The sequence below is a fragment of the Morone saxatilis genome, unplaced genomic scaffold, assembly GCF_004916995.1.
Source record: "Morone saxatilis isolate NCDOM2014 unplaced genomic scaffold, NCSU_SB_2.0 Contig9, whole genome shotgun sequence".
Lineage (NCBI taxonomy): Eukaryota > Metazoa > Chordata > Actinopteri > Moronidae > Morone > Morone saxatilis.
This window is the reverse complement of record NW_023340268.1, coordinates 10603235-10615742: the sequence shown is the minus strand read 5'-3', so window position 1 is coordinate 10615742 and position 12508 is coordinate 10603235. Positions and strand designations below refer to the sequence as shown.

The following is a 12508-nucleotide window of genomic DNA, read 5'->3' as shown; positions in this document are numbered from 1 at the left end:
CACAATCAGAGGAATGTCTCTGCTCCATTTCCTATCTTAAGTAAATACAGCTATACGGCCCCTTTGATCACTCCTCCAAGTCCCCAAGTCATAAAAAATGACTTCGTGCTCAGCGTTGTAAAGTTTGCCGGCCTCAAACTTTTAACGACTTAATAGCCCAATCAGTTCCTGGTGTTGAGGTAGCTTATGCACATCAGAGACAAGCGACCACATCCATCCAAAGTGAGAGATGTGTTGGCAGACAGCTGCACCAGAGTTGCTCCTAATGAACGTCGCACTATCATTAAATCCTTTCCATGTGTTTCTTTACTCTGTTTTGCCAGCAGATTAGAATGCGTTCAGAGACATTTTCACAGCACTGAAGTCCTGGATCCAAGTTTCCCTCTTGATGGTTGCTTGATGATTTTAGGCACCTGAATGGTAAACCTTGTGCCTGATGTCTGAAAAATGTGAAACAAAAATCTGCCCTCTCATCTGCAGTGGTTTGAGCCACGAGTCTCATCGTAGAGATGTGGAGCAGGTCTACCTCCGCTGCTCTCAGGGGTCTCTGGAGTGGCTCTACCCCACAGGAGCTATCATTGTCAACGTGCGGCCAAACACAGAGCCCTCTTCAGGACACATGGCAGGTTTCCATGTGTGCATCAAACCCTACACTTACTCCCAGGTAGAGTATGACACCAGTATTAAGAAATGAACATTATTGGGACAGAATTCAGGCTCAACAGTCAGAATATTACCCCTGATGTCTCAGATGGATTATATGTGTCCTCTCTGTCCTGCGTGTCCAGGGTTCTCATTTGTATCTGGAGCGTGCCGGGGATCTGACGCTGCTGCTGGCAGAGGAGGACCACGCTCAGGGCACAGTGCACTGTTTCAGCCTGGCAGAGGGAGCTCTCTTTGTGGAGGCCGTCCCTCACACAGACATCAGCCGGAGGATCACAGCTTTCCAGTACGAGCTGGTGCCCAGTCAGGGGCCCGGGGCACACATGTACCCATACCTGCAGCCTGGTTTAGGTAAGAGAATGAATGCACCCATTCTGAAGGAGATACAGTCTTGTTTGTGTTGTATCCTTGTGTGTTTTGCAGTTGGCGTTAATTCTGCTGAGCTTTGTCTTGTGACTTTCTGTGTGAACAGTGACACTGAATGTTGTTTTTCTACTTGCCTCGTAAAAGTCTTTGTAAGTTGAAACCAACCCCTACTACAAATTTTCAGACTGATTTTGTGAATTGTAAGTTTAAGTTGTGAAACTGGAGCTTTTGAAAATGAATCCAGTTTCTAAATCCAGTTTTCTAAAAGTTTGCAATCTATCTGTTGTTGGAAAATCATATCTAGAAGGTAAATTATAAGGGAATGGGAGGAACATGATTCAAAAATGGTACTGCATTATAAATGCAGCTGAGCCGCCGATTCTCAAGTGTTGGATCCAGTGTTGGAAAATAACTAAGTACATTCACTCAAGTACAACTTAAAGATTCTTGTTCTTGAGTATTTCCATTTCATTTACCTGACAGCTTAGTTATTAGTTACTTTTCACATTAACATTTTACATACAAAACATATGAACATCTTATTAGATATGACGCGCTGTTAACAGATTAAACTACCCAAAAATATGTGAACTAGTCAAAATTCCCTCCACATTTACCAACTACAACATGAAAGTACCGCTTACATATTAATACATTATTAATAATGACCCAATGATACATTTATATTAGATTGATAGGGGCCATTCTGCATAATGAGTACTTTTACTTTTGATGCTTTAAGTTTATTTCCTTGCTAATACTTTTACACAAGTACAACTTTGAATGCAGGACATTTTTACTGTAATGGAGTACAATGTGGTATTGCTACTTTTACTTAGGTAAATCATTTTAATGCTTCTTCTAGCACTGGTTTAATGAAGCAACTAGCAAATGTTTCCAAAACCGCTCATGTTTGCAACTTCATAATCACCAGAAGAACTAAAAACACTTGAGAAAAATCAAAATATTCTCACATTCTCACAATATTCTCACATTTCTAACATATTAACCGTCTCAAGTCAGTTTCAGTTCTCTTGAAGTTGTTTTCCACACTGTCTGTGTTTGTGTACATCGATTTAATTGGTTTAAAAGGGTCTGTTAAACTCATCAAACCTGACACAGGCCGCCGTCTCTCTGACATAAAGTGAAGGTGGTGAAAGGCCACGTTACTGTTTCACCCCTGTTTCTTTATCTCGCTGCCATGCTCTGACGCTCCGTCCTCCCCCCACTTCCTCACTCCCACACACCCTTGTCTCAGCCAGACTTATGAAAACAAGCAGGCCAATCAAAAGGTCCCGTTAGGGTCAAGCACAAGGGTCAGCCAATCGTCTCTCAACTGTCAATCAAGAACAGACCCCCCCCCTCCACAAAGCAGTGAATTTTGGGTAGCCCACCCGTTTAAAGTGGTAGAGGGGAGGGACGGTAGGTGGAGAGGAAGGCTGGACTTCTTTTCTAATGAGACAGAAGAAAGCCTGTCTGTGTGTCTGTCTGTGTGTCTGGACGTTTTATAGCTGTTTTTATAGCTGACAGGGTCAAGGGGTAATTCTGTGATTACGTCTCCCTCACCTGCTGTTCTCATTCACATACTCTCTTGATGTCTGTCTGGTCTCGTAAGCACTGGGAAACAGACTAAGCATTTAATGTTTTCTTTTTTGTGTCTTTCCTTTTAGTCACCTGTAAACCCTGCTCAGATGAAGAGGTCCTTATGGCTGTGTGTACCAGTGACTTTGGTAAATACACACACACAAACATACACATTAAATGAATACTTTGACATTTTTGGAAATCAGCTTAATCTCTTTCTTTCAGAGATTAAAATGAAAAGAATTGATGCCGCACTCATATCTGTACGATAAATACTGCATAAAGCTGCAGCCACAGTCAGTCAGCTTAGCTTAGAATAATAAGGTAACAAAACCAGCCTTCGTGCAACTACTACTCACTAATTAACACGTTATATTCTGTTTGTGTAATCAGGAAGTCACCGCTTTAAATTTCTGTGCTAATCTAAGCGAACTGGCAGCTGGCTTCTGCTACATATTTAGCATACAGACATGAGAGCTGTATGATCTAAGCAATTTCCCCAAAAGTCAAACATTATTTAGATGCAAGACCGTGTAACTTGTACTGTAACTGTAACTTTACATCCACACAGTGGCAATGACAGGATAATAGCCAGTTTCCCACGTTTCTTTGGAGTCAGTTTCTTTGAATACGTCATCATCGATGATCTGACTGAGCTAAAATAGTAACAGTAAAGTGGAGCTAGAAAGTCAGCAAACTGACTCAGTTACACAACAGTATCTATCTTAAGTTTGCTAACATTAGCCACCGTTAGCTACTGGTCATGCCAGACCAAGTAAGGCTGTAGCACAAAAACCCTTGAGTGTGTTGAATTGAGTAAGGGTTTTATTCTTTATTAATTCAACTTTTGATTTGTAAGAGCCAGGTTGTGTTATGTCCATTTTCAACAGTACACATCATACACTTTAATTTTAGCTATCCTTGATTCATTTGATCTAATCTCCTTCTCTTTATCGGTCCTGTTCCTGTCTCTGTAGCCGGCAGTGGCAGCTTTCGAGATGTGGCATCAGGTACTAACGGCCGCTCCCCGGTTGTGGTGACTCTGAGTCGGCTGTTCCGTCAGAAGAACAGGGTATTTGCCTGGAGTGGAGCCAGAGGGCGGCGTTGGAGTGGACGTATCAATGTTCCTGCACAGTGCGGTGTGCATCCTAGAGGGGATGAGTACCTTTTGACTGGTTCTGTTCATTTTGGAGAAGCCTGGCTTGGCTGTGCGCCCCGCTACAAGGACTTCCTGAAGTTGTACACCAGAGCAGACAGAGCAGGAACAAACCCCTGCCAAATAGACACAGACTGAGAAATCTATTCATCTCTTCTGGGTAAAACAGGGTGGAGTGACTCTCAAAAAGGTCAGCGAGTAAGGCACAAAGAAGAACCGAGAAATAAACAGACTTCTGGCCATCATTAAAGGCTACTTTCTGCAGACTCTTCTCAGTGATGTGCAACTTATTGTTGCCTTGCAGCATAAAAGACAATTGGACAGTTTGAACATTTTAGTAGCCAACATGCTGTCTAAACTAAAATGTCCCCATTTGACTGTATTTGTATGCTGTATGTGTAAATGTGTCTGTGTATGACTGAGGCAGCAAATGAATGAATGATGAGCTTAAATTAATTTTGTTTCTAACTGGTTAAAGTTTTTAATCTCATGACGATACCGCTCGTGTGATCGTTGTTGAAATGAAAGTTTGCTTTGTAAAAAGCTTTCTGTAAAATTTCTTCTGACAGAAGTGTACAGTATGCAGCTCTGTGAGTCTTCGTGTACTAAGTGTGTGTGTGTTTTGCTAATGAGTTCAAATGGTCTATATATTTGCAGAAAATAAAGAGCCATTCTTCAGCTTGTCTTTTTGTTTAATTTAAGATTTTTCTCTGCAGTAGTAGTAGTAGTAGTAGTAGTAGTAGAACTAGTTTTTAGTGTTTGTGAGTGAGCCAGTATGAGCTGTATCTCCTGATATAGGAACACTGCATTATATCTTATTAACAAACCTGTCCCTCTGTGTCACATACTGTATGGCACACTGAGGCTCATTGAGGTTGAGGTGCAGATAATTAGAAACAAATGACAAGTGAAGTTAATAGGACCCAAAAAAAAAACGAAGGACCAAAAGTTACCAGCCTCTCTGTTGGCCCACATGGATGCAGACAAAGAGATATTGTCCACCTAACTACCCACAAGAAAAAACCATTATGAGTGTTCAGTGACCATTAGCTGGCAGTAGAGCAGCAGTGCGTCACTGCTGGCGTAGCTACCCCCGTGGAGCTTTGACGGGCCACTGTTCTGGTTGGCATCCTCCTTGCCTTGCCTGTGTGTGTGTGTGTGTACACAGTATAAGGGTGAGAGTGGTGAGGATGAGTGGGGAGGCATAGCTGCCGTGGTCTCCATGGCGATGATGCTAGTTAGCTAGCTAGTGCTCGGGGGCCCTGGAGAAAAGTGACAATACAAGGGACTTAGCAGCAGCCGCAGCTCAGCAGCCGCACTGCATTAATGAGATTTTTCACACTTATTATACACACACTCCCAGCTAGCACCATAGCAGGAGCGGTCGAGTGGTGTGTGCTCATTGTGCGCACATGCAGGCCATTTCCATGAGCGTGTGTGTTTGACAACAAAATTAGGAGCGGCCCGTGATTGTTTACGAGCAGTCACATACAAACACGTGATGTTTTCTCTCTCAATCAATGTCTCTATCAAACTCTGGTCCCCATTCACAAACACACACATAAACACGGAAGCAAACAAACAAACAAACAAAGACTAAATTATAGAGCTAGACTCCAGGCTGTTATTACAAACCATTATGCTCTTTTATTATTTTGAATTGCTTCATCTACAGAGTAATGTTGCTTGGAAAAATCTTTCCCCTCCTTCTGTGTGTCTGAGTTTTCTTTTCTAAGTGCTAGTAAGAGAGACGTGCAGTGACAACGTTTCAAAAACTGTAAATCTCTCATGGTCAAACATAAAATTTAACATTCCACAAATATAAAGATTGATGAAGAAAAAAAGAGAAGGAAAATGCACAACAATGCCATAATCTGTCCTAGATTTGTCCTTCATCTCAGGATAAATTCTAATTCCAAACTACATTTGGGCTGCCAACAAAACCGCCTGGTAAAACCTAAAATTCAGCGATTATGTGGTCAAATAACATTTTAGTGTTACTTCAAAAAGAAAGATCAAGCAGCAGTTTGTGTCTCTGCTAAGTAAATTCAACTCAATGTGTTAACTTCCGATAGAAAACCTGTTTTCTTTCCTCTTCATTTTCTCTGTTATCTATAATTATTTTGCACAAGTCTTGTCTTGTTTTATGAGTTGTTATTTCATGCTTGCTGTTTCCTACTGCTTGTATTTGCTATTAATATCTCACATTGTCTGTTGTTGTGAAATACTTTGAAAAGTGCAAATGAAGTCAAGAAATGAGAAAAAAAGCTTGTAAAATGCATATGTTCTGCAACTAGAGGGACGTGCTCAAGTTGCCTGTGAACAGTAAAATAAAGACAAAAAAGTTTGATGGTGACCAAAATGTAGTCTGGTTCACCAAAGTGGTGAACCAAGTTGTTATTATTTAAGAATTCTGTCACTTGAAATAACAAATAACAGTACATTTAAATGATCCTGGACTGCGGTCTGTTTGGCTCGTGCTGTTATGGTTGCGGAATTGTCTGAGTTTTCAGTGGTGAGGGAAAGAGATGTCAAAGAATCTGTTTCTTTACTGTTAGCAAGATAACTAAATCTTACATTATGTTTACATAAAATCATACAAACATCCCCTCCAGACTATATGTATTAAGATGCATATACACAGTCTGCTTTGAAAAATAATGTACATCTGTTAAGGTTTTCTTTCAGCAAAAATAAAACTTGTAAAAACATGAAAAATGATTTCCACATTAAAAACATTAAAAAGTAATCTACTCCTTCTAACTCATTAAAAGTCAATTCTCAGTGAATATGCACTGGTGGCTATATCACACATATATAAATTGCAGACTGGACCAGGATTGAGTATTGAGATGTCACAAATCCAGCTCATAGTCCTGTTTTGAAATCTTTGATTATTTTCAATGAGCACAGAGAAACTTTCCACTTTCAGCAGATGATGTGAGAACCTCCTTTAAACTCTGCACATACATCATTGTGAAGCTCAAACATCCAACTGTATGAACAAGAAGAAAAACTGATTTTTGAGAGAATGGGGGACAGAATCTCCACAAACCAGCAGCAGAGTCTTTTGATAGTGTGAGGATCTCAAAGTTCTGCTTAACTCCTGCTATTATGTTTGGCATTACATCTAAAATAATCAAAACTATAATGTTATATATCGATGCTGTTACAGAATTTCTTTGACATGAAAGCACCTTTTCTGAATGACAATATGCCCATCATTCATTATGATGTGAAAACTGAAGATCTTCCTTTGTAGAATATCAGGGGCGCCCACAGATAAAGTAAATGTAAATGCTTGTGTTTCTTCTGATTTATGTTAAAATTACCTACAGTGGGTGCTGTAAGTAGAGAAGCAGAGTCTATATGTGATGCCCGACCGTGCCTGACAGAAGACGAGGAGAAACACACCGGGAGGAAAAACAATTGTGTGCAAAGGAAATGAGAATCTCATTCTACAAAGGAAGTGTTCCTCTGCTGCCTGGCTGCTGGCTCACAGATTAAAGCAGCTGTCAATTGATCAAATATTTGCATTTTCCTTCCCTTTTTTTATTGTGTGCATTGGCAAGTGTGTGTTCACGCGCACACACAGAAAAGGACGCCTACACAGTTTGTACACACCTACATTCACGTGCACACAGTGAAACACTCAGCTCCATCCATTTTCATCGGGGGGGTCTCTCTTGATGCTTAGGGTGGGGGCTTTTTCAGCACTGACGGCACATGCGACCTCAAGGGTAGCAAAGGGCAGGGGCCGGAGTGCAAAGGGCGTGCCCTTGTCGCCGTGGTAACATCATTCTCAGGGGGAACATTCCCACCCGTGTGAGGTTACTAAATCCAGCCATTGATGCGTTGTCACTTGTGAAGTTACATTTTCAAAAATGTCATTCCTGCTAAATGCAATGTGAATACTCAACGCACACCCTCTGTATGCCTGATTCTCTGAGTCATTTTGTATCCAGCCCCCTCAAGTTTATAATGATGTTCCATTAGTGCATGTTGTGAGGTCTATTCTGGATATCCATTGTCCATTTTCTGTTTAGTCTTTAGCCTAACTGATGTGGTGCTGTGAAGCCAATTACATTTCCACTTTACAGACAAGTTTTAAACTAAGTAACTAACCGAAAGGAAAATGTCTGTTTTGTAAAAGAAACTAAACATGAAGTTTATATTTCAGTCCTGAACATTAACTCTATTGTCGTCATTGTGGCGAACAGCTGGACCATTGAAGGTCAGTGAACATGAGCTCAAATGTAAATAACCTCCTATGAACCGTCAGAAATTTACATTAGTAGGTATAATTTGTTTGGACTCAAATTACTTCCTTCAGTGATCGTCTGGCTAAACAGGCAAAAATATTTGTTTTTAAAACCACCATGTAGTTTATTACATAAAATAATGTTCAGTCTCCCCGAATGTTTGAGGGTTTCAACAAAAAAAAATAAATGAAAAGTTATGTAATAGACACGCAACTGCCTCTCCAGACAGCCATTCTGTAGTGTTACAGAAAAAGGAATAGTATTGAAGTGGTTTTTTTATCCTTGTTCATTACTAATTAGCCAGCCAAGAAACATTTAACTGGTGTGTAAACACAGAGGCTTAAATGGAAAAAAAAAAGATGTTGATTTGAATCCAAAGCGAGTTTGCTGATTTCATATTTGTGGGCACCAACTGCCACAGAGTTTATGTAAACAAACAAAGAGATAATTTAGTCATCATATGGTATCATCAGTTATGAGTGAAATTACAGATAGAACTCTATCCTCGCCAGCTTTTGTGTGTACGTACTAAAACTGTGGAAACGGAAATGATTGTGTTTTTAAAAAAAAAAAAAAAAAATGTTTTCACAAGATGCAGTATTGCAACAGTTGAAAAGTTATTAGATTCTGATGTTAAAATACAAAACCGACCATTTGTTGTTACTGACAGTGAAATCTCAAGAGGATATCACATTATGCACTGAGTATCTTAATGATTTTGCAACATATCGATTTCAAAAATCACATGGTAATGCTAATGGCTGTGTTTTTACTATAGCCCCTTTGTGTGTGCTTGTGTGTGCAGTTTGTATGTGTGCGTGCCAGCAGAGTGTACGTGTTTACAGCCCATGTAAGTGTTTGTGTGCCTGCGTATGCATGTCTCACCTCGTCCTCACCCTGCTCCACTGAGAGATGAACAGATGGACACAGTGGGTGGGGGGGGAGGACGGAGTCTAGCGAGGCGCAGAGAAACAAAAGGAAGCAGGAAGGCCTTTTCCATCTCGTCTCCTTCCACAGTAACACAAGACACCAAGCTGTGCCGCAGACGTGTCAGACTAACAGGTGATACAAAGGTGTCTTCGAGGGAGCATTTGGGTGACAGTGGGACGATGCAGATAGCAACCTGGTGGACGAAGGTGACATTGTGTTAGAGAAATGACATTGGAAAGGCGTACAGGTGGCACTAATGTGATTTGCAAGGTGCTTACAGGTGACACTACAAGGAGGAAAGAAAGGTATAAATAAGGGAACTATAGCTGCAAAACTGACATGTTTACATTACAGCGCATGCTTCGTTTATGAGTTATTGAATTTACTTGTCATGCACGCATTGCTGTGTTGCCCTTTACGCTCCGGTTTTGCAGAATCTAGGAGTCACTTTCTAGAAAAAAAAAAAAAACGCAGCTCTGGCTTGAATTTTACGGTGATCTCGAGAGCTCAACGAAAACTTAGAAACATGTGGAAACAGACTAAACACAAACAAATTAGGAAAACATCTTTACTAATTTGACAACACATGCACATAATTGGAAAAAAAATTAGAAAAGTGAGGATACGCAACCAAATACTGAAATGTGCAGCAAATAGCACAGATGGCAATGAAAACTGTTTCCAGTGGAAAAATTATGAATACAAAAGGGGCAGGGAGATGCTTGATATCCCACTAAAACAACTTTTGGATTTTAGCTCATTTACTAACAATAACTCACAACAAACCATGGCAACGTCACTTTTTAGTGTCCCCTGGAAATAGTTTCCATCTGTGCTGAAGATGTTTTCTTAAGTTCCAGTGTGTTGAGCTGTCAGGGCCAGTGTAGATTTTTGGTCATAAGTAAACTTTTGGTGTCATAACAAACTATAAATGAGGCCTGTCCAAAAACTCAATCGCCACTAGGTTACACGTAGAAAGGACTCCATACCATAAATGGTATAAAACGTCTACAGCAAATGACAGATCAGATCAAAGTAAAAGATCAGACATAAAGCGTATAATATGTAAAGTCTGACACAGAGCAAAGATAAGCCCTGTGGTATGATAAACAGGTATGCTTCTAGGACACTTTAAGGTGAGTCAACCCAGTTTGTAGGAAATGCATTGCCTCTTGCTTGTGTGGCAAGGAGTTGGGTTTTTAAATGTAAATAAAGGGGGGGACTAAAGATAACTGGGGAAAGGAACTAACTTAGGGGCCGACAATGCCACCTGGGGACTTGCACCCTGGGATATGAAAACCAAATTCTATAAAAAAGGGCACAGGGTCAAAACTGATGAGGCAATAGGTAAATATAACATGTTTTTATTTATAAGGCTGTAAAGCAAACCAAAAAAGGAAACTAAAACTGTTAAGAGATTTCAAACAAGGTGAGTACAAGAAAATATATATTAACAAAAACAATTTTAAAGAAGCCAACTATAACAATACTAAAACTCTAATGAAATGTGTATAATAAACTAAAATCAGTGGGCTGAGGCCTCAGTGGGGGCAGACTACTGGAAAAGTACCTCGTCTCACTAGTCTGGGGGGCAACACTACAAACAACAACAACAACAAAACATGCACTGAAAGAGCCCCAGTGCCTACTTGCATGCAATGGGAGTGAGGTTCCACCACGGTGCCTAGCCGCCCACCTAGCCGCCCACCAGACCAAAAATCAAGGGAACAAAAGAAAGACACTCCTGAAACAAAGAATCAAAAGTTAACAAAACAACCCCATTGGTAATTAAACAATCGCAAAACATTCAAGCAAAATAACAGAAATGTATTCGAAGTAAACAATCTTAATAAATCTGGACCAAGAGAACAAATCAAAACCAGACAAAATGAGCAAAATAGGCAAATAAGGCCAAAACAGATGAAAAAGCTGGCCCAAAAGGAAAACCTAACAAAAACAAAGCAAAACAGAACAGCAGCAGGTGAGCCTAAAACACAAAAAGGCACATGTTAGTTGGGGGGACAACTTTAAACCACCAGGAAACACAAAAACATGGGGGCCCTACTCACCACCTCCTGCAGGGAAACTGAGCCAGCTGAGGCATTTTATACTGCACCTGGGCAGGGGGAGGAGCTAGGGGAGGAGTTTTACTGGACTACCGGGGTTTACGTTCAGAACACCTCACTGTGGTTCACTACACTTGGAAAAACAAAAGCATACAGAAAGCATAAACAAACACAATTTTTTTTACCAAAAATGGAAAGGAGGTCAAAGTCTAGGTGGAACTTTTAGTTGTTTGTTGAAGTGAGAATGCTGCCCTTATAAAAAGCAGGAAAATCACATTTGATCAAGGATAATTTTGGTTGATATTTCCCATATTATGCATGATCCCCTGTTGAATTCAAATCACAGTAGTGTCCTATTAGATTGGTTTGATTGGATTAAATCAGTGCTTATAAAAACTGACTTACACGACCACATGGCTCTGCAAATGAAATATGTTTCATTGGCTGACTGGCAACATAAAACTTAACCAAGCCAAAGAAAAACTAGGGAAAAGCAGCAACTTGATATCAAGTTCAAACCAAACGGAACAAACCAAAACAGGGTAAAAGCACGAATGTGTTCAAGCCTCCAGACAGAGTTATATGGTCTAAAAAACCCAACAGAAGGCTGAATGCAAAAACATGTCAGATGGGATTTTTGTCTTCTCTTCTTATTGCTGATTAGACTGCAAACCCAAACTGACCTCACACAGGTCTATACCTATACCCAGGCATATCTGCAAGCTGTGTGTGTGCGCGTGTGTATGTGTGTGTCACATAAACCCACATGAGTTGAATCAGTAAAAAATAGTGTTGCAACACAGCTGAGCTACTTTTATGTTCTCAGGTTGACGTACATACAGTTTCTGTAACCCCTCATAAAATTAATTAATCAGCACGAAAGAGACCAAACAAGTCAACTACGCTAGCTACATAACAATATTATAAAATAGTTTTCTAAAGCTGTCTGACGTGTTTATTACAAATGTGTATTAATAGGAAAAGAGCAGTTGAGTTCTATTGGTGAACTGAACAAAGACAATAACAATCACACAATTTCATTATTTAGTTTAATTTCGATTGGCTGCAAACCCATAAAACCTTCTCTCACACTTATCCTTCTCTCTCTCTCTCTCTCTCTCGCTCGCTCACACACGCACACACACCAAACCCATAGGTCTCGTTCGTTTACTCAGCCTGTGGGCAAATGTGACTTTAATGAGCCAGTGCTGAATGGACATTAGGCAGAGATTCTCACGCTGGACCGCCGGCTCAAACAGTCCCTCTCTCTGCTCTGGCATTTTTTGGCAGCCACTTCACAGCGCGGTGTCGAGTTTATCCTTTAACCACATGTTCAAGGAGCTGAATGGAGAAAATGTGCTTCTGTGATGCTCAAGTGAATTCACTGATTACTCTTAAAACTCAATGTGGTTTCTCAAAGGGGCACGAGAACACAATTCACAATTGAACACAGAATGAACTGAGATAGTGATAAAAAATAA

At 40.4% G+C, this 12508-nt stretch overlaps 1 protein-coding gene across 1 annotated transcript; it reads left to right on the top strand.

Annotated features, from left to right (window-relative positions):
* Positions 1-480: 480 nt before the first annotated feature.
* Positions 481-4447, top strand: LOC118342929 (meteorin-like protein; the record flags this gene model as incomplete). Its single annotated transcript, XM_035681621.1, is given in 4 exon segments — positions 481-664; positions 789-1014; positions 2700-2759; positions 3591-4447. Coding segments are annotated over 4 exon segments (787 nt in total), but the record flags the coding sequence as incomplete, so codon positions are not given.
* Positions 4448-12508: the final 8061 nt, after the last annotated feature.